General features: G+C 37.8%; 1 protein-coding gene across 1 annotated transcript in view; it reads right to left on the reverse strand.

Moving 5' to 3' along the window:
• Positions 1–27,095, reverse strand: part of Sgk1 (serum/glucocorticoid regulated kinase 1) — a 128,455-nt gene that overhangs the window by 32,892 nt on the left and 68,468 nt on the right. Inside the window, exon 3 of the mRNA XM_004874826.4 lies at positions 622–697. Within this exon, the coding sequence (XP_004874883.1) occupies positions 622–697 (76 nt within the window). The remainder of the gene's footprint in view (positions 1–621; positions 698–27,095) is intronic.

Here is a 27,095-nt window from a genome sequence, read left to right on the forward strand (position 1 = left end):
TATTATCACTCTCTTAATTGTTTTAGCTCCTTTTGGTTCACCTCCCCTTTTGATTTCTAGTGTCAGCTTTGTGCAATTAGCCTCAAGTTGCACGGGTTTGTGAAAACAAATAAAAAGATGTCCTCTTTCCTATAACAACATCCGCTACCCTTTGTCTAATTTTTAATTATATAACCTGAAGCATATGCTCTGATCTCACAAAGGGCGTTCCCCTGATTTTGATCAGACTCATTCATATCCCTGGATCTCACAGTCTGAGTTATACTTGCCCTCCCATAGGTATTCTGAAGTGTGATTCATGTTAGGTTTGTAAATCCCTTCTTCATTCTCAAGGAGAAGCTGAAGCCAGTGTATTTGCCCACTTTATTCTACTCATCTCCATTCCAGGAAATAGACTCATTCCTCTGTTCCTTTCATACTTGAACATGCTTCACCCTCCATAAAGCTGTACCTGACAGGCTGGACACTTTAGACACAAGAGAAAGGGACTAGACAAAAGGACTTTTGTGATGACAAAATTGACAGTGAGACACTGGGCCAGGCACAAGCAGGCGAGCAGGTAATGCAGAATGCAGGCTGGGCACCTAAGGCCAGGGGGCCTTCCCCACCACACCCCTGTACCTGAATCATCATTAGTCCAGAAGGTTCTTGGATCGGGCTTGGTCAGGATGCCGGCGTGGTTACACGGTTCTTTCATCTAGAGAACATAAGGAGAGAAGAGGTGATGTGGTCATCAGTGCTGGACTTCAGCTCCACAGTTCTGGACCGCAATGCCAAGGCTAAAGCCAGCCTTCAAGGCATGGCTGTGCCCTGACTAGGGAGGTTTGCTGAGGACTGTGCTAACTGCCCCGGAGAGTCCTATTTAATCCTGCACAAACTGGGCAGGTGTGTCACCCTGGAATTGATGCAGGTCCTTTCTCAGGGCTGATGGCTAAGTAACCATGTAGGGCCGTAGTTCAGTCTCCACTTGCTCCTCCTGCCCATGCTATGTGCAGTGTACAACCTGCATAGCTGTACACAGAGATGATGCTGATGAATGATTTTGTGTAAAGACACTCACTACATAAAAAGTGTTTTGGATCTCCACATATCAAAAATATTACTTTTAGTAAAAACCATTTGGAAAAACTTATGTTAATGAAGACCAACTTTTAATTCAGTTGCACTTTAAGATGAATCCTTCTTTTATAATCATAATAGAATCTTCATGTTCTTAAACAGAAGCACATGCACATATGTAATATGTGTTTTTTATTCCTCTGGGATACTCTGCCTAGTGAAAATCCAATTAATAGATTTCCTATAATACATTCCAGGGAGTAGCAGTGATGCATTTGGGGGCAACTTTATACTATGGTGATGTGTAGCTTTCAGAGATGTATCCTCAAACAACAAAATGTAGATTTCAGTGTTAAAAGAGACTTTCTACTTATCTGTATTTTTCAGTGTGATCATTTCATTACTGTGAAGTCTGCAGTCCCACTAACAACTTACTGGATGAATTACTTCCATTGCAGTAATAATTGATGTTACCAAGAATGTCACTAGGGCATTGTTTGCTTCCACTGACATTTTCTACCACAGCAAGCTGTTATTGATGAAAGAAGGAGTACATAATCCGCAGTGTGGTACAAGATCCTTCTCTCAGGGGTGAGTATCAAAAAACATGTGGAAATCAGGATTTCAAAGAACTATTTGGACACCCATATTCCATGCAACATCATTCCCAACAGTCAAGATAAGGACATAAGATAAATGTCCATTAATGAATGAGTGGATAAAAAAGGTAGTTTATACATACAATAGAATATTACTTGGCCCTTCCAGTGAAGAAAATCCTGTCATACATGACTGCATGAATGAACTCTGAAGACATTATCCTAAGGAAACTAAGGTAGTCACAGAAGGACAAATACTGCACATAATTTGACTTACAAAAGATGTAAGAAATCGAAACTGAGAGTAGAATGGTGGTTTCCAGGGCAGTGGGGAGGAGGAAACGAAGAGCTGACATTCACCAGGCATAAAGTTCCAGTTACACAAAATGACTGGGTCATAGGCTTCTGTTGCAAAACACTGTGACCATAGTTAATATCACTATATTGTTCACTTAAATATCTGTAAAGAGCCTAGAAGTCGTGTTTAGTGTTCTCGCCGTAATTAAAAGAGAATCTGGGATAGATATCATCCTAGCTCTGTTAGTATGAAAGATAGGCACATAATATTTGATGCATAATTCTGTAAGTATTCTAAATATAGGAATAGAATTTCCTGGTATTTACAATATGGTTTTCATTTAGAGGAAACATGATCTTAGAAATAAAACTGCAGTAAAAAAGTCATGAAAATTTAAATCACATACTGAGTGTTAGGTCAGTGGCAGAGTGCTTTCAGTGATGATGATGATGAAGATGATGACAGAAGATGGAAGTGGAGAATAAGGTGAAGATCATCTCAAGGTTAAAAAAAAGCAGTGTATGGCATAGCACCATTCCACGCCCACGTTTTGAGAAGCACTATAAAACAACCCTCATACTCAATTATGCAGTATAACTTCCTTCCTTCCCAGAAAATGCTGCTATTCCACTAAAGTACTGCTGTACTTATAGGAAAGCTTTTTACAGGTTGAAATGAAGTCTGCATCCTTGAAAAATTTGGTTCCTGGTTTTACTCACTCTTGAGTTATATAGAATAGTTCTCTCCCTTTTGTATAACATTATACCTCAAACATTTGAAAGCAGCTATTATGAAAGCAGCCTTCCATTTTCAGGTTAACTTGCTTTCTTCCTTTCCATGGCTCCTCACCAAGAGGTTTTAAGCCTTTACTGAGGTCCCTCTGCCCGAGGAGACGGCCTCTCTGACATGTGAACTTGTCCTCTGGGAGCTCCCTGGCCTAAAGCCAGATAACAGTCACTGAAACAAGGTATTACTTTGAAGGAAGCACTCTAAGAAGACAGCCCATGTGATTTCCAGATGTGGGTAACTAAAATGTTCCCCAGCACCTATAAATCTAACACACCACGAGAGTAAAGAATGTACTATAATTTTGTCATTTTGATACTTTTTTAATTGCAAAAAGTTCTAATTTATTTTACAACTACTACTCATTTGGGAAAATTATAAATATATGAGTTTTTTTCTTCATTAAGCCCTATAACTACCTGTGTCCTTGTGGTATTTGTGTAAGACAAATGTCATCATTTCAGATCTCATTTACTTATGAATGCTTCTTTATCCTATTTGTTTAAGAATAATATCCTACATGTGGAAGCTGTTTCTGTGAAAGCTGGGGTCACCAAGAATTCTTCTCGCTCTTTGTGGTACTATGGTATAAAGAAGTTGGCACTTTTCCTGATTCTCAAGAACCAAAGGACCCACAGCAAATGATCTGCACAGTTCTTGCAACCTATTTTAAGCACAGATTCATAAATAACCCTAAGAATTGCAAGAGTTAAAAGGTAATGGTCTAGAACAAAGTCCTGTAGCTTTAAGTTCTTCACAAGTGAGAAAATTCATTATCAGATGTGGACCCTGCTGAGTGTTCACGAGACACCTATATCTCAGGAGAAAGGTGGAAGCTAGGGAAGAGACCAGTAGCTCACAGGTCTTGACACCTGGGTGAATCCACACAGGCCTTTGGTTCTTTCTTCCTCGCCCTAGGAGAGAGTCAGGAGGATTTTCCCAGTAGGATCTCTGTCTTGGGAGTGTGACTGGGGAAGGTGAAAAGGTGACAGTGTAATAAGAACAGCAGAATGATAGTGTGAAATTTTATAGTATTGTATTATGGAAAATTTTAAGCACATATGAAAGTAAAAAGTATTATAAACCCTTATGAATCTATCATCCAACTTTAACCATTATCAATATCTTGCCAATTTTATTTTCATTCATCTGGCCTTATTTTCCAGCTGGAATATTTTAAAGCAAATCCTGTGTATCATGACAATTCACCTGTAATTTTTTTTTTTTGCATTATATCTTTCAGGTTTAATTTTTTTTTCCCATTAACTTTATTGGTACATTTTAGGTATAAAATACAGTTACATTCATCATTGGGCTCTTGTACCATTAGGAGTCTCTTGGTTCTTATTTTTTTTCCCCTTCCCTTGCCCTTCCTTCACCCCCTCCACCTTTCCCTATTTGCAAAGACCTTGTTTCCATTTTTTTCCTCTTCTCATATTTTTCCCTTTCCCTTTTTTCCCTTCCTCCACCCCTCCCAATTCCCCTGCTCTTTTAGACCTTTTCTTCCTGTTACACAATATCAATTATACAGTTTTTAAATCACAATATTAAGATCTAGGAGACATTACCACAGATTTTACAGAATTGAAAAGGATATAGAAAGCATATTACAAAAATCTTTTTTGAAATAAATTTGACAACTTCTAAGAAGTAACTTAGAAGACAAATTAATGAAACTAACTCTGGAGGAAATATAAAATTTGAATAGCACCTATTAAAGAAAGTATATTCCTAGCTTGAAAACCTACCTATATGACAACAGCAGGCTCATAAACATTTTAATTGATAAATTATATCAAACATTTAAAGCAGAAAAAAGAAGGAACACTTCTCCCCTCATTTTAGGAAATCAACATTGTGCTAATCCTAAAACTGGATAAAGATAATAGAAGAAAAAAATATGAACATAGATAGAAATTTAACAAAACAAACTGTTAGAAGTCAGATCTGGCAGGATGTAGAAAGTGGTTTTGTTATAGGGATGGCAGTGTTGGTTCAGCATGGGAAGATCCACCCCCAAAAGTAATCATTTTAACAGAGGAAAGGAGAAAGCCTTATGATCCTGTCACTAATTGGAGAAAGAGTATTGTACTAAATTCTACAGCTGTTCATGGTAAAAGCTATCAGGAGACTAGAAGTAGAACAGAAACTTCTCAACAGATCAAAGACATGTACTCCATACTTCCAACAAAAATTCCTTCTATGAATGGAGATGATACAATGCTTTCTCCCTAAAGTAGGGAACAAGGGCATATATGCCTACTCTTCATCTGTCCATTAGACTTTGAAACTAAAGGTCTAAACCAAAATAGTTTGGCAATAAAATGACACAACTAGGATAGGACTGGCATGGCAGAAGCAAAATCTTTATATGTAGATGAAATGATCATCTACAGAGAAAATACTAAGAAATCTCTAGGAGCCCCTAGAATTTGTACTTGAATTTAGCAGGATTAGAAAACACAAGGTATATATAAAAATTCAGGTCTGTGTATACTTGTTATAAATGAAGAACTGGATATTGAAATTTAAAAGTTATTTAGGAGTACAAAGGACCCAGAAAAGCCAAAAACAAAAACAGTGTTGGAAGACATTTAGCACCCAATTTTAAGACTTCTTCTAAAGCAACAGTAATCAAGGCAGTGTTGGTGTAAGGAAAGACATATAGATCATTGGAATAAAACAGAGAATCTAGAAATAGAACCACACATATATGGTCCACTGAGTTTTGAAAGATTATTTAATATTAGCATTTTATAGAATATAAACTCAATTCAAGAGCTGAGGAAGAGACAATGTCTTCAGCAAATGGCACTAGAACACCTGGTATCCATTTGTAAAAAATTAACCTCAACCCTTTATTTCCATACATGAAAATAACATGAAGGGATCTATGAAACTAAATAAGAAAGACTAAAAGTATAAAACTTTAAGAAGAAATTATAAGGGAAAATATTTATGAATTCAGAGTAGGCAAGAACTACCTAGTATACAAAAAACATGATGTATAAAAGAAAAAAATTGATAAATGAGATTCTATCAAAATTTAGAACTTTAAATGACATCATTAAAATGAAAAGTAGTCCTTAAACAGACCATATTTACAATGCATATAACCTATGAGCAGAATATATAAAGAATTCTTAGAGCTCATTAATAGACAACCCAATTAAAATGTAGACATAAGAAGATGATAAATAACCAGTACAGCACAAGGAGTGGTGTGCAATTCTAGAGTCAGAAAAATACTAATCAGTACAATAATAAGATTGAACTATACACTCATTAGGGAGATGAAGTCAAAAGTTTTAAAAGTCTTGTCATGAGTTTTTCTTTTTGTTGGATTCTCCCCCTTTGCATTTAATTTGTCATGCCCAATGGATTCATTCTGCTGAGTTTCCTGGGGTTGTGATCCTCATTGTCTTTTCCTAGGGTATTGTCTAAAATTTTTTGGAGTGCCAGTTTGGTATTCATGAAGTTCCTGAGGTGCTCTCTATCATGAAAGTATCTTATTTCTCCATCAATTTTGAAAGATAGTTTTGCAGGCTACATCAATCTGGGTTGGAGGCTGTTTTCCTTTAGGGCTTGAAATACATCACTCCAAGCTCTTCTTGCCTTGAGGGTTTGCATTGAGAAGTCTGCTGTGATTCTGATGGGCTTTCCTTTGTATGTGATTTGTTTCTTTTCTCTCACTGCTTGTAGAATTTTGTTCTTCTGTTGGATTTCTGGAATCCTAACTATTATATGCCTATGTGTAGATTTTTTTTGATTAAGGCTAGCTGGAGTCCTATATGCCTCACTTATCTGTATGTCAAGTTCTTTTCCCTTCCTTGGGAAGTTTTCTGCCATCACTTCTGTGAAGAGTTTTTTTATGTCATTTGCACTCTCTCCTCTTTCTTCATTGACTCCAATCAGTCTTATGTTATTCTTCTTTGCATTGTCTAGCAGCTGCTGGATTGATTTCTCATGTTCCCTTACAATTTTAAAGCAATTTTTATTTTCCTCCTCACTAATTGCAACCTTATCTTCTGTATGTGAAATTCTATCCTCACATTGGTTCATTCTGCTGCGCAGACTTTCGATGGAGTTTTTAATCTCTTGGAAATCTGTTTGTATCTGTTTTATGGATTCCATTCGATTCCTATGTTGGGATTCCATCATGTTCCTCAGATCCTCTATTTTTTAATTTGTGTCCTCTCTAGATTTATTAATCATGTCTTGCACCATGAGCACAATCTTTGCTGTTATCTGAGTAATTATTTCTGATTTAATTTTTCCCAGATCCTCTTTTGTTGCCAGTTCAGAGAGTCCAGGTGGTTGAGTATCAGATTGTTCCATCTTGTTTCCCTTTGGGGTTGCTGTAGGTGATCCAGAAGTCTGTTTTTGAGGCTTGTTTATGTGTCTTCTCATTTCCACGGTGTGTGTCGGGGGGTGCTTCTGGCACCCACGTGGCTCACTTTCTCTGCCCTAGGAGCTTGGGATGGCAGCGGGGGAGCTTCCTTCCGGGTGCTGGCACCAGCTGAGCTTCACTGCCCTAGGCGCCTGGGATGGAGCTTCCTCCACCTATAATTTCTTTAGAATGTGTTTCTAACTGACACATTTTGAGTGTGTAATCATCAAAATTAACAATTTCAATAATAATTGGATTGAAGTTTATTTAATAAATAATAGCTTATACATTCTGAAAAACATAATGAGTGCTTTTACTAATTTGCAAACAGAATAATTTGAATAAATGATCTTTTTAAAGATATTTTAAAATCACAAGTTCCACAAAAATCAATGGAGCTTAGCTTCACTCATTTAAATCCTTACAGATTTTTGTTTGTTTTTTTGTTAGGGGAAGCATCTTAACAAACTTTTTTCTAATGCAAGTGATATCATGTCTCAACTTACTTCCAGTGAGTCCTAGGACATTTTTAAAAAATGGAGGAAAGAAAGAAAATGTTGTGGGGTAGAATTGGAAGTTGTGGGTATGAAGCTAGAGGGAAGATCATCCTTAGTAAGTAATTCTTAAGTGTTTATATCACTATAGTTTTGAAACTCAGAAGTAACATTTGGTTATGATTTAAACATTAGAAAATGAAGTGTATTAGAATATCACATTCAAGGAGATATCAGGTGTCCAGAAATTTTTGACAGATTCTGGGGAATGAACCGGGGAATAAATTATTAAAAGCTCACTGATAAGAGAAATGAACCAAAGTGTGTGTGTGTGTGTGTGTGTGTGTGTGTGTGTGTGTGTGTAAAAGATTTGGGAATGGGACATACTAGGCAAGTGCTCTCCCACTGAGCTATATTCTCAGCTTCCCAAAGTCTTTATTCTATAAAATGTCTATCTAATGCCTTTGTTCCATATAATGCTATCCTGCAAATACTACATTTTAAGTGCAGTTCTTTGTATGAAGGAGGAAGAAAATACTTCCACCACTGATTCCTTTGATGGGTTTATTATCATTTATCAAGTAGGGTTATATTTTAATTTTTGTTTGCTTGTTTTCCATTACTGGGGATTGAATTCAGGGCCTTCACACCGAGCCATATCTCCAGCCCTTTTTGTTTTTTATTTTGAGATAGAGTCTTTCTCCGTCTCTAAATTGCACAGGCTGAGCTCAAATTTGTAATCCTCCTATCTCAGCCTCCCAGAGTGCTGGCATTACAGACAGGCAGTACCACACCCAACTCAAGTATTTACTGTATTTAAAGACCCTAGATGCTATTTACTACCTTGGTTGCTGTAGAGCAGTGATAGGGAAACTTTTAGAGGCCAAAGGTACAAACTGCAACCCCAAACCCACTTCTTTATCATGAAGTCCCAACGTTGCAATTAAACCCAAATGGTTGGCTGCTGGGGTGGTGATGGGGCAACTTGGCTCCCATGCCAACAGAGAGGGCTCCGAGTGCCTGCTGGAGCACGAGTGCGGTAGGTTCGCCACCCCAGCTATAAAGGCACAAGAAAACTCATTGATTCTAAGACATTACCTTCTGACTGGGCAGCAGGAAACAGACATCTGCAAAGCAGATATGGATCGTGATATTAAGTTCCTCTAAATGTGAAGTTATGTGGTGCAGTTATTAAGTTATGTCAAGTTTAAAGGTTGAAGCAACAATATGGGGAACATAGTTGAGGAAGGAGGACTTGGGCAGGTTTTTAAATCATTGGCAGCATGTGAGTTGGTATGAAGGTGGTAGAAAGGTGTCCGAAGTGGGTGGGACCTGCAAACACCGGTGAGGGTGCAGACTTAATGAGAAGTGTCTGGGCAACAGTTGGGTGAACAATTCATGGGGATGGAAGGCACATGGGAGAAATGGTGGGAAACTAGGTGGAAGTTGGATGGCACAAGGTTTTGGGTGTCAAGGTGCCCTTCATGTCATGGGAATTCAGGGGTTTGGAAAGTCTGCATGAGAGAGCAGAGTTAGAGAACTCAGCTGGGTGTGGTGGCACATGGCTGTAATCCCAGCACTTGGGAGACTGAGGAGGATCATGTGAGTTTGAGTTTGAGTCCAGCCTGGGCCACATAGTGAGTTCAAGGCCAGCGTGAAATAAGCAGTGAGATCCTGTCTCAAAAAAAAAAAAAAGAAAGAAAATCAGTAGTGGAGGAAATGAGGAGACTGGTGTAGCAGATGAGCACATGACCAGATGGGACTGTGAAAATGGAAAGAAAAGGTTGGGTGTGAAGGGCATCCAGAAGAAAGATGTGTCAAGATGTGATATGACTGAAAATGAGGGAAGGTGCGTGTGTTGCGGGGGGGCAAGTAGTTTGGAAGTTGGTGACTAGGACAAAGCTGCAAACAGTCTCCAGCTGTGGGGAAAATCATCCTGTTCTGTCCCCTGGCTAGTGTGATGGCCTACAGAGCTTATGATGGCCCTGTCCCTGTGCCACAGTTCTCCCGGGAGCATTCCCTCCACTGCTTAGCCACTGGGCCATGTCACCTCTGGGTACCTAGTGGTGGAGGCTGGTCACAGAGTCCAGTAGGTTTCTCATGCCTCTACCCTGGGGTACAGCATTCCACTTCACACAGGAGAGGGATCACATGTGCCCCACTGACTAGCTCCTGCAATTATGCCTACAATTTGTGCATGTGTCATCTGCAACCTCATAAAGATGACAGCATGGACAAGGATAGCAGGAGTCTGGTCAGGGGATCAGAGCATGGTCAGCAATCAGGAGTCTTGAACTGTTCTGAGCTCTGGAAGCTAATGATTCATCCTCATTCAGTTGCTTAACGTCTGTTACCTCCACATGACACGGGGCACAGGAACTATTCTTGATCCCAAGGACATTGTGATGCCAGACAGCTAGACAAATGTTCCTCTTTTCATGGTTTTTCTTTCATTTGCACTCTTGTTTGGTTTCAATATTTTTCAGTTTGGCCCTTGTGATTGTGAATTGCTTAAGGAATTCACCAACTCACTTCTCTAATGTATATTTCCGGTTTAGCTCAGTGTGCACTTATTTTCATCTCTGGTCTATGTAAGGTTCAACATATCCATCCAAGTCAAACTTCTACTAAATCAAGTATTTGTTTAGGTTTTTACTGTTGTTTTGTTTTTGTTTAGTTTCATTTTTTTTTTCAGTGCTATGGATTGAACCCTGGGTTTTGCATATGTTAGGCAAGGAATCTACCGAGCTGCACATTCAGCCCAAATCAAATGTTTTCTATACTCTGCACCAGCACTAGAGATCAAAGGATTGGGTGTCTGGGGAGCTGGAAGGGTCCTTTTCTCCTCCATCCTTGCTTTATGGTTGAGGAAACTCAGCAGCACAGAATAACATAACCAATGTTGGTGAAAATTGAGGGTTAGAGTCCAAGTCTTGACTGTTATATTTTAAGACATAGCTGAGAACTGATGCTGGCTTCTTAAAACTCAACTTTCTAGGGCTGGGGATTTAGCTCAGTGGTTTCGCTGCCTGCTGCGCAAGTGCAAGGACCTGAGTTCAATCCCCAGTACTAAAAAAACAAAAACAAAAACAAAAAACTCAACTTTCTGCCCAGTTTTGAAATTAATTCAGTTATCCATTCACTAAATATTTGAGGCTAACCTGCTATCCAGTGACGGCCATGCTAGGAGCCACAAGTATAGATGAACATGTGGACAGTCCCTACTCTCGTGGAACTTATTTTTTGATGCTGTTGATTGAAACAGGCACTAAGGAGCCAGGAAATAGGATGACTGCAGTAGGGAGTGAGGCAGTGCCTGGTCATTTTAGATTTTTTTAAAGGGAGTCCACCTTCTTATATATAGATTTTCAATCATATCACCAGAATCAATGATTGCATCTCTACCTTTATAAGTTAAAATGCATAACAAAATAGGCACACAGAATTTGGCTTGACTAGAGTGCAGCTTTTTCACACTCCTAACATGGCAGCTTTGACTTACACATGGCCAGGTCCATTCTGTTGCACTTATTAACACTTCTTGCCCAGACCTGCAGGCATTTGAGGTGCCACACAGGAGTCTACCTTGGGCCAAGATACCTATATCAAACCTTTACGTATTCTACCCCAAAGCACACAATTAAATTCTTAAGTAAAAATTACTTGTGGGATGATGATTATCGATTTGGCCTGATTCTGAGAGAAAGCAATCAATATGTGTTTCTTGACTGCATCATTGATTTAATAGGATGCAGATTGTTTATGTCAAAGTAGCCAAAGTTAATATTATCACAGAATCATAATGTTTTGTGGCTAGAATGTATTTAACAGATTATTTAGTTCAGTATCTTTTTGGATGGGAAAGCAGTTTAGAAGAAGTAAGGTGACTTACAGAAGGTCACACAGATAGCCAGAAGTTATTTATGTTGTTTGCAATACATCTGTGGTAGATGAAAGAAGCCTCCTTGCATTTATTTGAGAGCACAATTGGTGAAAATAGATATAGCTGTTCAGAGAATGGGCTTCAGGGTTAGAAATAGCTGCAGTAAAATTAAGGCACTTACACACCTGACCAGGTATGTGGCCCTGGGGAATTTATTTAATTTTTTAGCCTTAGTCTCCTTATTAGAAAAATTAGCAAATTAAGAGCTAAGACCTGTAATCCCAGCTCTCTAGGAGGCTGAGGCAGGAGGATTGCAAGTTTGAGCCAAGCCTGGGAAATTCAAAAACTTAGTAAGGCCTTGTCTCAAAATGAAAATAAATAATTAAAAAAAAATTGTAAGAAAGGTCTGGGGATGTAGCTCAGCACAAAGGCCCTGGGTTCAATTTTCATTACTAGGGAAAAAGAAGTGTTAGGATAAAGGCTCATGATAGGGTTTGTTGCCACCTATGGCTATACCATCAAACAGGTCAACAGAATAATGATGACTCAGGCGCACCCTGGAGGACATAGAATTTTTGGTAGAAAAAGTTTGCTCTTTAGTTGGGTGTAGTGGGATATCCCTGTAAATTCAGCAATTTAAGAGGCTGAGGCAGAAAGATTGCAAGTTTGAGGCCAGCCTGGGCAATTTAGTGACATGGTGACTCAAAATTTTAAAAATAAGAGAGGTGGGGTTGTAGGTCAGTGACAGAGCACCCTGGGTTCAATGTCTAGTACCACACACTCACACACACACACACACACACTCACAAACACAAAAAAGGAAAAATATATTTGATGCTTATCACACAAGCTATGCGTAAATGATTAGAACAAAACTAAGGACTTGTTTCTGGGCATCACACTTGCTGTCTTCAGCCTGAAACTTTCTTTGTTCAGATATTCACATAACTCTTATTTCCTTCAGGTATCTGGTCAAATGTCATCTTCTTGTATATTCTCGATACCCCGTTTAAATGGAGATTTTCTTCCCGCTTCCCGCTTTACTTTTCTCTGTGGTACTTGACATCTCAAATATGATCTTTTTTTTCATTTTGTTTATGGTCTCTTCTAAATTTCATGGGCCCCAAAGGGGTACATGCAGTAAATATTTGTTAAATGAATAAGTTATTGATCTCTAAACCATTTAAATAAGAATCATAAATCCTACTCCACTTGAGCTATCAGAATTAAAGGAGATAATCGTTATGACAAGGTACTGTGGTTTGACATGTATGTTTTCATTTCCTCCAGCCTTCTACTGCTTCTGAATTTATGGCATTAGGGCAATAACATGATATATAGGAGCCGATGCCTGCATAGTGACTGAAAGTAAAAGAAGCTACTCCCTGGGCTGCTGTTTAGTCCCTGACATTGCAACTCAATAGTACCTCTTTTCTTTGCATGAAGATGTAGAAAGCTGTTTAGGCTGTAGCTTACTACTAAATATACTCATCAGAAAAAAATCATTGATGACTGATTGTTTTACCCTTTCAGATTATTATCTATATCTATGACACAATATGTGGCTGGAAAAAACTAATAGTCAAAACTGTATAAATTCAAGTTCAATTCAGTAAGTCATTGGGATTTGCCCCAAAATTGCAACTAGACTTTTATTCTCCCATCTAAGGCACACTGCTTTTCAATAGATCATGGTCATGGCTGTATATTATAGTGAGGAGCCTAAACACAAAATTACAATGCCAAGGTCTCATCCAAAGGAAATGAGGGACCAGGAATCAGTATAATTTTAGTGCCCCCAGGGATTACAAACTGGCTTTAGCCAACTTCTGCCAAATGGAATTAACTTGGATGGAGTGATGTTTATCTACTGGTACAGGCAAGAAGCTAAGTCTACCTATTCAGGTCACCCTACCCTGTAAGGTAATAAGGAGACTAACTCCTAAGCCTAGGTTAGGTAATGAACAGTAATGAACAGACTCCTGGACATTACGGGGAAAAGAGTAATGTTTTAAATCTCTCTCATTGCAAATGACACTATATTCCTTGATATTTTTCTCCTTGAATCTACTTATCAAAAGGTATTAGACAAAAAGAAGAAAAGTAGAATCTGGATCTGGTTTTCTGTGAAGTTGTGGGGGAAATGTTTCTATTGCTTCTCTATACAGAAGCTATGCCAGATGTAAGGTCAATGTGATATTGAAATTTGCTCTGTTGCAGTTTGCAGTGTTTAACTTTCTTTTAGGAGAAAAGAAAGTCTGATATTCAATCTTTCATTTACACCTTAGCCATAGAGTCTAGCCTGCCAAATACAATTGTCAACAAATGGTTGGTTTCTTTTTTCTGTTGTGAATAGAACTAGACATACTATTAAAATATTTGGTATTTTTATCATGCAATAGGCTAACTGTACAGTATTTAAAGGCCTGCAGGTCTAAAATAGTTCTTAAATGTCTTGGGTTACACAGAGAGTGGCTCTGGAAAACTAATAATTTGGCCATCCCAAAAGTCTAGAATGTTGAGTTAATTTTTTGTACAGGTTCCCAGATATGCTGGAAGAAACTCTCAAAGCAGATCCTGCTGGTATTTTTTTTTTAAAGATTTCGTTTGACTTTCCTTGTATTTGATATGAAACATATGTTAAAAATCATACCTGACAAATATGAAGTGCATTTTTCTGCACAAAAAAACCCCACCATGAATACATCTTTTACAAAGTTTTGAATGGCAGCAATGTGAGGTTTCCATTGCAAAACTAGGTTAGCATTTAGCCAAGTTAATCACACAGCCTGACAATGATTCTTTATCCAACATCACTTTGGTATTCAGTGGGCAGTCATTAGGCTCATGAAGAAATACATGGGCGAATGTTGAGGGAATGAAAAACATCTATATAACATGTGGAGAAGCGAGTCGTCTTACTAAGTACTGAATTTCAATTTAAGAGGTGCTGGTGGTTCGGATTCCAGCCAGATCACTTGAGCCTTTGAGTGGTAACTTCTGGGAAGTTAAGAATAACAACAGGAGGCCATGAGGGCTCCAGGATGACCCTTATTAGCGCTTCCTTTTGCAGGTATTTTTTGTGGCATCCCCATGTGCTTTCTCTTGCTGTCTTGCCAAGACATCACATGCAGCATTTTTTTCCTTTTCTTTATTATTATTATTTTTTTTTTTGCCTTTTCTTTCTGTCTGTATTTTTTCTGTTTATTTTTTTTGGAGGGCTCTGGAAAATACTACCATATACCACATATGTGCTTTATCCTTATATGAATTTAATTTGCATTTTATCATTCTTTGTGCCCAGGGTTTAGTTTAAGAAATAGTATAATGTTTGTGAAATACAACTATGGGTCCAGTCTCTGGTCACGGGCAAATAGATATTCCAGATACTTGAACAGGAGAGCTGCTGAGAAGGGATGAATGAATCTGCTTTAGCTGCCTCAAAACAGGAAGTAAATCTCCTTCTGCTTGGTATGGAAGTATTCCTGGAGCTAGAATATTAACCACTTCAACTCACATTATATTTCAGAATGATTACTAATAATATTTTTATAGAGCATTTACAAATGGGCCAGACACTTATTTTCTCACTTTCTCAGTTAAATCTTAGATCAAATGGGCACTCTCAGGAGTCCTATTTTTGGAGAAAGGGGAATCATGATCAAGTTAATCTTTAAAATCTTACTCAGGGAGGTGACATCAGCAAAATGGTGGTGTGAGCAGCTCCGAACTCCAGTCTACCAGTGGAAATATCAAAAAGTTAGTAGGAGCTGTCAAAACTCAATTTGTTAAAATTCTAGAAAACTGCCAAAAGTTTATAGCAACTAAGTCAATGCTCCAAATGCCTCTAGAAAAAGTGCCTTAAAATTGGTAGGGGTGCTTTGTGCTGTTCTTTCTCGCTCTTACCCAGCCCTCTCCTCAGCTCAATGGCAGTTTCAGGAATGAATCTTCATTCTGGTTCCTAGTTCTGGTGTGCTTGTCTTCTCTTAACTGTCTAGAACAACCTGAGGGATGGGTGGAAGGTACTGTCACCCACTCAGACTAGGACAGTGGAGGACACTGCTGGAAAACCTTGGACAGAAGATAGAACAAAATCTGGCTGCCTGGAACAAAAAAATTATGCCTCAAATCAAGAAGGAAAATGTGCTTTACCTTAACCAACTCACTTTATGCTTCAAATAACTCTATCAGGTAGAGATTGTCATCCTCATCCTCATTTTACAGATGAGGATACTGAAGTAATTTGATGAAGATAAACGTAGTTAGGAAGCCCATGCTTTCTTAGTTGTTTAATTTTAAGATTTGTGTGTGTGCACTTGTGTGAGTGTGCATGCATGTAAGTGTGTATATTGGTGCTGGAGATTGATCAAGCCCAGGCTTTTAATCATTGCCGTATTGTCTCCAAATATGTATAGACATAAAGTCAAACGACTTAGATTGCAATAACTACTTATATAATGAATAAGTTAATAAAATCTTATTTGAAAATTTTATTTGAAATTCATCTCCTTTTAACTCTAGGACTTATTTCTGCCTTATTAACTTGTTTGAAAGACAAAAACAGATAGAATTTATTCTTGATAGAATCAGTAGTCACTTTCTTACCAGATAGTGCAAAATGGATTAGTGTTGTAACGATTAGTTTCTTGTAGGGAAATAAAGATGATGAAATAGGATACCTTTTTTACAAAGCTATGGTTAAAAATTAATTAAAGGCAAATCTTCATTTCTAGGACATAGATATGAAAATGGCCAGGAGAGAAAAGAGAAGATAAAAAAAATACATCTTAAATAAAACATTGCCATTGGTTATTATTTATGATTTAGATACCCCCATACTGTAAGTTTTGTTGAGGAAGGAATTGTGACCTGAATTATTCAGAAACCAATTTCCAGTTGCCTGAGCATAGTAGCATATTAACATTGGCCATAATGGTCAATAAATGATATTTGTTAAATGAATGAAAAATAAACATCTGTTTTATTTGTATACATATCTTACTGCCTGGCTCTACTCAAAACCAGAAACAGATTTGTAAACAGATACTGAAGGTTGCCTATGCTTCCTTGTTTTCAGTGTATCCCAAGGTTCACCATGAGTTTCAAATACTATTTATGAAAGGAAAGAAAATTGAAGTCCTGTACTTGCTACCGCTGCAGATCATGGGGGCTGGAGAAGAGGGATACTGGAAGTCGATTTATGAAAAGGCTTTGTCCCCCTGTCACTGTGCTTGTTAGTCCTCTTGGTCTGAAAACTTCCCTTACTCTTTCACTGACCCCAGTAAACCTGCAGCACTCAAGTACACAAAGGAAAATGAATCCGAACAGTCCATTACTTAAACATCTGCTAAAGTCATTCTATTCTGCTGCATTTACTATATAGCTGCACAAAAGTGCCAATTCCATTTATATTGGTCACAAATGCTTAGTTTCTTAAAGGAAATTGATGAACTTTTTTTCTGAATACTCACGGAAGAGATCCATTTTTATACTGACATGATTTTGGAGGGGAAAGGTAATTAATTCCTGATTGTCTGATGAAGTGCCTGGGAAGGGGAAGGTCATGATGAAGTCCCCATGTCTTACTGACTACTACCAGCAGTTTCTGGTGGGTTCTTCCAGCATACATGCAAATATACATCTGCAGTGATTTCCTCTTTGAGTGTGAGTGTGTGTGTGTGTGTGTGCGCGCGCACGCGCGCGTGCACCTATATGCTCACATATACATATTTAGGCTTTGGTCTCTGAAGAGAATAGTGAGATTGAGTTCTCAGAGTCATGAATGAGAAAATAAGGTAAAAAGAGGAAAGAAACAGTTTTTATTAGAATCTTTGAAATTTTTTTACTGAGCTCAACACTTCTTTCATCAGTGCTTTGTCTCTCAATTAAATGCACTCAAAAGTCTATAAGCAGAAAAAAAATCCATTCAGTTAAAGGCATGAGTTGGATGTACAGCTGGGTGATAATTAACAGTTTTTGACCTTGCAATAATTAGAGGACAACAGCTCAGAACCAACAGTTTATGTAACTCTCCTGTAGATGCATTAGATTTTAGCCCTTAGTTCTATGGAAAATCTGCCTCAAAAGCTACTGAAGCACAGTCGGGCATGGTGGTGCATGCCTGTAATCTCAGCACTCGGGAGGCTGAGGCAGGAGGATCACTGAGAATTTGAGGCCAGCCTAGGCTACATAATGAGTTCAAGGCCAGTCTGAACTACATAGCAAGACCCTGTCTCAAAACAAACAAACAACAATACCAACAACAAAAATCTATTGAGGCAGATTAAAACTTAGGTCAGTGGACAGGATTATCACCACACTGCTCAGTCTTCCAAGATACCCATTGAAAAGTTAAAACAGAACATTCTTTGACCACATGTTTTGAATAATGCACATTTGTCTCTCTCCCAAGTAAAGAAAAAGGGTTAGCAATAATGATATTTGGTTGAACCATTCAGATTTGAAAAAAAAATGATAACCACAAAAACACAGAACTATTTTTTAAAATGTCAATATTCAATGCTGGTTAAGGGTTTGATAAAGGTAATATTCCCATGTATTGCTTTCATTTTAATTTTTAAAACATTTTCTGAGCCAAATGAGATGACACACACCAATAATCCCAGCACCTGAAAGGCTGAGGCAGGAGGATCAACATGAGCTCTGGGCTAGTCTGAACTATATAGTGAGTTCAAGGCAGCCTGAACTACATAGCAAGACCCTGTCTCAAAAATAAAAACAAATTTTTTTTTCTGAAAGCTATTATATTTTAATAGCCGTGAAATGTTAAATACTTTTATCTCATTTTAGGCAACTTGTCCTAAATAAATAATTCATAAATTATGTACAAAGCCAACAATAATTGCAAACACTGGAAACAGCCTAATCTAACATTTAATGCAGAAATAGTAAGGCATGGCATGTTTACTATTCACATGGCATCTATAAAGTGTTTCTAGTAACATGAAGTAAGGAGATAGACCTTTCTCAAAGGAGAAGGAAATCAAGAGGTGGAGAGGGGAGGAGGGGACAGACAGGGAACGAAGAAAGAAATTAAGATGCGTTATGTGCATGTACCAACCACACACAAGAAACATAAACATTATGTCCTGCAAATATATACCCTCCCCCAAGGGAAGAGAATCGAGAGCTACATATAGGGGGAAGGGAGGGAAGGGAAAAGGGATGAAAAAAAAAGGAATCAGGATGTGTCATGTACAGGTACCAACTTCCCACGAGGAATGTAAACGTTATATACTACAAACACGTGCCAATAGAAATAATATGAAGAAATATTGCCTATATTGTGTTAAATAAAATAAATCATAACAAAGTTTTAATTCAATTGTGTTTTTAAGAAAAAAATGAGTCAATGTATCAAGTAGTGTTTATTGAGATAGTGTATGAGATTATAGATTTTTTATTTTCTATTTCTTCGATTTTAAAAACTATTTTTACATTAGCTTTATAATTTAAACTTATCTAGCATCTATATCTGTAAGTCTTTCTTACATTATTTCACTGTAAGCAGAACAGCTTTGCCAGTCTCTAAGAAATGGCGTGAAAGGATGAACGCCATGACTGGAAAAAGCCTTGATCTAAAGTATTGCTATAAAAAAAGGAACAATTGATTCATGTTTTGGGGCAACAATCTCTATACTTCTTTCAGCTGAATTATGGGTGAGCTTGAATGCCTGTGCACCCTCCTTACAATCTTCTGTTCTAATCTGGAGTTCTTTTAGAGTTTCTCTGAACTTAAAGGTAAGCCTCTCTGGTTCTAATCCATGAGAGGTTCATTGGGTTATCGAGAAAAGAGGAGCAGGGAGCATCAACATTTCTCCATGAGGTTTCCTTTAAGTCCCATGGGCTTCGATCGTTCTTTCTATTGACTAATTTCCTCATGGACTTGGTTCTTTTCCAAAGTAAATCCACAAGCCAGGTCAGTACTGTTGCGAACTTCCCAGAGACCAATACTCAACATGCCAGACAAGGTTACCTTCGGCTACTGTTCTGAAGGCCTGAACCTTCAGAGGGATTAATGAACTTCAAATTGTGTACTTGCATATGATGCAATCGTTTGCAGCCTGCTTTCCAAAAAAGAAAGAAGAAAAAAAAAAAGAAAACAATAAACATGGGATATAATTATAATTCATGCAGAAATAGACTCTAAATTTGTTCATACTCACACTGCTGCCAAACTAAATTGGCACAGTTATTCTACTAGCATTATGCAGCTAGTTTATGATCTTTTTTTCTTTTTCTTTTGGCCAGAAATTTTCTGGAAAATTTAAAAACTGGGGAATTCATCCAAGAATAAGTAGAGAAAAAATATTACCAAAAAAAACTAAATAGAGAAACAGTGCTTTTTAGTTAAAGTTATAATTGCTACAATCAGTCTCATATTGAAATAATCTCTACTCTATAAACACCTTTATCTGAAATCAGTCAGTTGCTTGAAAAACAAATCTAAATGTAAACAAAAGATTATTTTCACTAATATGACAGTTTAAAAAACTAATATAAGGGCTGGGGATTTAACTCAGTGGTTTTGCCGCCTACTGCACAAGCGCAAGGACCCAAGTTCGATCCCTGGGTAACAAAAAAAGAAAAACAAAAAAACTAATATAAAATAAATAAATGTAGGGTTTAATAGCAGAGTATTTGCCTGTTATTTAAGAGTTCTTGGGTTAGAGCCCTAGCACTGCAAAAAAAGTAAAAAATAATAAGGAATGAAGGAGGGAAGGAAGGAAGGAAAGGGAGGAGGAGGGAGGGAGAGGAAAGGAAAGGAGAGAGAGAGAGAGAGAGGGAGAGAGAGAGAGAAAGGGGAAGGAAGGGAGGAAAGAAAGAAAGAAGCAAAGCAAAGGAGCTGTTAGGTGACCTCATATTTTTCCTAAATATGAGCATCTGAAGTCCATGTTTAAAAACTGACTAGAGAACTTATAATAGGGCTGGGGATTTAGCTCAGTGGTGCCGTGCCTGCTTTGCAAGTTGGATCCCGGGTGCAGAGAAAAAGAAAAACAACAAAAAAAGAACTTGTAATATACTTAGATGGCAAATGGTGGCAAAGTCATTTAACTATTGGGAAATAAGACCATTGAGGAGAGGTGAGTGGTACTATTACTAACTTTCTTGAAGAAGGCCTGATGGCAAGTGAATACATTCGTGGAGTTTACAGAACGCTTTTTAGAAGATAATGGTTGATTACTTTGTTGAGTGTTACACAAGGTACACCAGGCTGAGTTTGAAGTTTGAAGACTCTGGGTAAATAGTCAAGCTAACTAAGCAACAAAACAAAGTTCAGGAGGAAGCTCTGCAGTCTCCTCTAGAGCCATGAGAACAAGACAGTGTCCTCTTTGTGTGTCATTGCTGAGGACAAGGGGTGTCCTAGGTAAACTTTCATGTGTCATTGAAGAACATCTTCCCAGAGCCAGGTAGTCAATGGCAACTCTACAGCAATCTAACAAACATTGTAAAGAAAGGGGGAAGAGAGGTAAGGATCAGGATGAAAGTGTAGCTCCATACAGTTTGGAGGGGAAAAAAATGATTATTTTAAAATAATAAAATTCAGGGCTGGGGATTTAGCTCAGTGGTTCCACCGCCTGCCTCGCAAGCACAAGGTCCCGAGTTTGATCCCCGGTACCAAAAAAAATAAATAACTAAAATAATAAAATTCATTATAAAAAAAACCAAGAAATGGTTTAAGAGGAAGGAAGGGGAAAAATGGAAATTTGAAGTAAAAAACCAAGATTAAGCATTTGACTTAAACCATGAACTAGGTGTCTTCTAATCAATTTAGTTTTCCAAGCACAGTTTTAGGAAACATAACTTCAAAACATGGGGTGTTTAGGGCACATCTGACTCTGAGGCCACATGGCCAGTATTAGTGTAAGGCCACATATGTGTGAGGTCCCTTAGCCAGTATTATCTATTTATTTTATTATTCCCTGACTTTTTTGTATAAATTTTAATGTACAGTGAAAAGATTGTTGTGCTGACAGATTTGTCCCAAAATAGTTTGTGAGTCAGTTATGAAGAAGGGATACCAGGAACTAGAGTTTAAGAGTGAAGTTAAAAATTTTGCATATCATTCAGTTCCAACCCTTTTTACATAATATTGGGTATTTTCTCTTCCTATAATTGCTTCTGTGTTTCATTTGTTGTTTTCATCAATAGCCCTAGATAAGTGACTTTAAAAGTTCATTAGGGGATGACTACGTTCAGTTGGCTTGCCAACAACACAAATATCTAAAATAGTCTTATTCCAAGTACAGAATGTCACTGGCTTTTTGAGATCATTATACTAATCACAAAACAGAATAGTTTGCTACAAGTTGAGCTGCAATTCTCTCCTCAAAAATCAGGAGGCTATTAACTACTAAGTGCTAATAGGATGCAGGTAGAAGCCATCAATACTATTTTTACATTTCCTATACCACCCACCAACATTACATTTGGATAGCAAAGCACCCAAGAAATCATCCCTAAGGCCAATTACTTAAAAATTAACTCACTGTTGAGTGAATACTTTCCATTTTTGGAATTCACTTTCATTGCACTTATTTCTATAAAACAAACTCAATTTCACTTATATACAGTTTTTAAGGAAAATTATTTCCTACTATAGATTTGCTTTTTCAGTCTGATTGTGTAGCCTGACCCCACTGAAATAGCTCTATGAAAATATTCTCTTTCCTCAAAGAATGAGATGTGAAAGGGAGTGAATAAGTTATATGTTTGCAATCTCAGACAATTTAAATTTGAATAAACTTATCATTGAATAAATTTGAATAAACTTATCAATACTGTAATGTAAATAACTTATATACCTCATGAAAATTTTGCACCAGTAAAAAATATGCATAAAAATCTTATTGCTCAATATGATGGTTCCTTTCATTTATGTGACCTAGTAATTCATTTTTAGAATGTAATTATTCCAGAGTTCAAACATTTTTTAAAAAAGATTAACTGTATCTTTGGGGAAGGATTGCTTTCCGGCTGGAAAGATAATCTTTTTTCATTCTCCCATCTTTTGCATCAGAAAAGTAAATAACTAACTTCCTGTCTACACACACCTGAATTATTTCTCATGAGAGCAAGAAATGGGTTGATCGATGAGTTAAGAAAGTGACCGTCATGTCTTACAAATTCAATGATTTTAGATGTAGAGAGGCTCTTGGAAATAGGTTTAAGTTTCACAAAGGACATGAATTAGATATGAAAACTGTGTTTGAGGAACCTATTAGCATCAGGAGGGAGGTAAATCCCTTTACACTAAGTACTATACAAAGAAAGAGGATTCTGCAACCACTTCTCACATGGCAGAAATCCAGAACAGCCTCGAAACCAAAGAGAGAGGGACAACCGTCTAATGAACTGACATACAATTCTCTTTTTAATTAGGACTAAGGAATATTAAATCTCCCATTGATTCTCAAAATCAGTTTTTTAAAAATTCCCTCAAAACTTTCATGCATGGAAAGACAGTCCTGAGATACTAGCATGGAAATAATAAGTCCTTTTAATTAGTACAACTGGGAAATAAAGCAGACTACCCTTAATAAGGATCTCCAATCTGGAGCACACTAAAGTAAAAACATTTTTTTCTAATATCAAAGTCCATTTTAGTTACAAACACACAAAATGAGTTATTTTGGAAAGTGGAAAGAGTATAATTGGAATTGATATATTAAGAAAGAAGAAGCCATGAACCATGGGATCTGGGAATTAGATAGTCTCAAATATTAACTAATACACTTTCAGAGTATTCTAGCAGGGGTTTTAACTACTTAAAATCTAAACATTCTAAAACATTGCATGTTGCCTATTTTGCAGATGAAAATTATAAATTAAAGTTATCAACCATATTAGAAGCATGCCAAATGACATTTCTGAATGCAGTCTAACAGCTGAACTTGGCAAGAAGAGAGCTACTGTCACATTACCGTGATCCTCAGGAGCAAGCACATCTGGAATCCTAATGATCTCAGGAGCTTTGGGGCCTTTGGGGGACCATCTGCTGCAAAGGAAATCTGGACAAAGTGTCACACCCAACAAAAAGAACCTTATTGTGCTGCTATGAAAAGCAGTCAGCTGCACTTCCCTCTGATAATCCACCAGCTTCTCAACTGGTGAGTGATCAAGAGAAATAAATGCCCACAAAGTGCACTGACTGGCCTGGAACTAAACCTATTACAACCCCATGGGCAAAATATACTCTTGCAGTCAATCCTTTTTTATTGGAACAAAGGATGACGGGAGACACTTGAAGTCAGCTCCAGGACAGCTTGTTGCTTGATGGCAGCGGACCTTGGGAAGAGGGCTGCACTCACAGATGACCTCTCCAGTGATCAGAAATGTGGTGCATCATCCTGCCAACAAATTAAACCAGAGCCATCTCCACTCTAAGCCACCTACAGACTATGCAGATATTGCAGAGTTCACCCCACATTAAACACACTTGGGAATCTTAGGTAGGTGAAGGGAGGATGTACACTTCAGCTGTCCACGATGGTGTCTACAAGATGAAGAGCAATGGGATAATGGGACTGTAGGGAGGCCATGGTGAAAGAGGAGAGTAGGCAGGGACCCTGAGGAAGAGCAGGAGCAGAAAACCCTATAGTCAAGAGGGAACTGCAGGGTTAAAACACCCAAAGAAGGAGCTGTTAAACCATAAGGTCCAACAACTGACCATACCAGTAGGGGAAGAATGGACCTGAAGAGGTATGGGAAAAGAGTCTGAACACCTATAACATAGGGAAAGACAGTTTAGTAAACTAAATGTAGCTCTGCATCTTGATTCTGCCTCTTACCATCCTGTATGTCCTTGGACTTGTTAAATAATATATTTCCCCATCAGCAAATTGAAAATAATGTCTATCTTGTACAGTGCTCATGGAGATTAAATGTGATAGTGTGTCAAGTATCAAAGATATTTATTGGTACACAGCAGACATTCAAAAATGGTGTGGTGGTGCATGCCTATAATCACAGCATTCTGGGAAGCTGAGGCAGGAGGATCACAAGTTCAAGCCCAGCTTGGGCAACTTAATGACTTAGCAAGCCCCTGCTTCAAAATAAAAAAATTTTCAAAGGGCTCAGGATGTAGCTCACTGCAAAGGGCCTGGGTTCCATCCCCAGCACAGCAAAATAAAACAAAACACTGAGGGAAGGGACAGAGTCTGCAAAAGTGACTTCCAGGGTACTGGTGGCTATGAGCCATAAGGCGAGAGAGGAGAGGAGTTGGGGGTGGGGGATTATCAGAAGGGGATCTGGACAGCTCTGTAAGTCCAGGTTAAAATGGAACTTGGAAATAAGGACTCACACTGAAGAACTTAGACACTTGGGTAGGCAAAGTGGTAAAGCTTTTGGAACACGTGAAATTTATCCAGTGTTGCCTTACAGCCTTGTGAACATTAAGAATTAAAAAAAAAATTGAAACCAGTAATTTGTCCTTGCATGTGAACTTGATTGTACACTGAAAGTCTGGATAGATATAGCCACTAATGGAAACAAAAAAACCTGTACTGATCCTTATGTCTTCCAAATAAAAAATACTTAAGAGTGTTATTATCAATAGCCTTCTCTCACTAGCTTTTGCCTTATGCTACAGGAAATTCAGAATTGATAATGACAAATAAGAGAGCAATAAAAATATATGCCATCTTCAATATACTAATGATAAGCTTTATTTCTAAATTGTCATTGATGGAGGCATATTAAAAATAAATGATGAAATTATAATTGAGACAGTTCATTATGGTCCTTGGAGACATTTTCTTTGTACCTTACAGTTTTAACCTATGATCCTTGATGAAATTAAATTGTTAGTGGTTTTTCAGTCTGTATTATTTATTAACCCTATCCTAGTGAATTGTACTGGCTGTCTTGTTCTCAGAAGACTCAAGATATTGCTCATTAACCTATAAATTTTTGTTATTTATATTTTTTAAAATTCTATTGAATGTTCATCTATACCGGGGAAACAAAATTGAGTCTTGAGATTAAAGTTTAAAATAATAAACCAAGTTTGAGAAAAGTCTACGCAATAATTTTTAAACAAAGCTCTAGAAGCTGTGGTTTTCTCTACATTTCTGGTCATAAAAGTTTTGTCTTCCAGATAGCGATTATCTCCTAGAATTAAAAATAGACACAGCTGCTTGCAGCATCTCTCTTGAGAGTGTAGACAATCTGCCTTTCCACAGTGACTGCAGCTCAGTAGCATAAAATGCCAGCTCACTACTGTCTATAAGAATTTTTCAGATTACCAGGTGGATTAGACAAATACTCCTTGAGATTTGTCAACAATAGATGTTCGGGGAAAATGACCTTTAGAGTTCAAGATGGCAATCTTGAACATCGTCCCCAAAGACAGTCACACTGGGAGATTTTTATTACAATTTTCCCACTAGTCTAACGAAATAGATATGGAAATACGACATCACAACTGATCCTAGAAATCAGTACCTTGCTTAGTAAAAGTTTCACATGGTCTATAAAAGTTGTACTGGCACAGGCTCCTTCAATGATGTACTTGCTTTTAAATTTCTACTTCCTTTTTAAATTTTCTCTTTGCTGAACAAAAAGATACAGGACCTAGATTGTGATTACTAATATAGTAACCAATGGGAATATGACCAGCTACAGGGTGGTAGTAGATTAGGCACACTGTACAGACTTCAGCACCACTGTGTGATTCTCACTGTGTTAGACCTGTTGACATTTTTAGGCTGGGGAAACTGGGGTAAAAAGAGGAGAAAGATGGCAACTGAAATAAATGAGTATATGTCTAGACATTCTCTCATTTAAGTCTCACACCGACACTGGTAAGTGTGTATTATTAATTTTATAAAGTGAGAAAGTCAAGGATACAGCTGGTAAGTGCCAAAGCTGAGCTTGATACATACAAGGGCCAGTAATTTTTTCCTAAATATTAGGTAATAGCAAGTAACATGCCGAGATACATGGGAGGCAGACCAAAATGCTTGGGGTATCTTATTCTTATTGTTTGTATCATTCTCTTGGGCCCAATCTTCCCTTCTCCAGCTCCCAGTATAGCACCTAAGACAGGGTAACTGTCTTGAGAATACTTGGTACTGTAAAGGTGCAAAAAAAGAAGGAAGCAAAACTTTCCAGAACAGAGGAGGAAAATCCCTCCTTTGAAGAACGAACCTGTGTGGCAATTGTGAAGCTTGGATTTCCCCAAAATGAAGTTGGTGGCATGTTGTTGCTTGTCACATGGCTTCAGTTCAAAGTTACACCTGCTGTGGCCTCTTGTAAAATTTGCCTATACAAAGCCACAGACACAGGACTCAAAATGGCACTTGCCATGTCTGAGGTGCTGAGAGAAAAAAATAGCACTGTTTTTATGAATTGAATGCATGGTATATGTCATGAGGAGGAAATGAACCCTATTACCTTGAGCTTACATATTCTGTCAAGACTGAAAGGTTAATTTTCATGACCAAGGTTAATAATACAGTTCTTTGTGTTTAGATATGAGTGTAACTTGATTGATTGGGAAAGCAGGCGCTAGACTGATGTAGCATGCCTGAGACTCATGAGTCATGCCACTGATTTACAAGCC

The sequence above is a fragment of the Heterocephalus glaber genome, unplaced genomic scaffold (assembly GCF_053883595.1).
Source record: "Heterocephalus glaber isolate CG9 unplaced genomic scaffold, H.glaber_assembly_v1.0 deba00001550, whole genome shotgun sequence".
Classification (NCBI taxonomy): Eukaryota; Metazoa; Chordata; class Mammalia; order Rodentia; family Bathyergidae; genus Heterocephalus; species Heterocephalus glaber.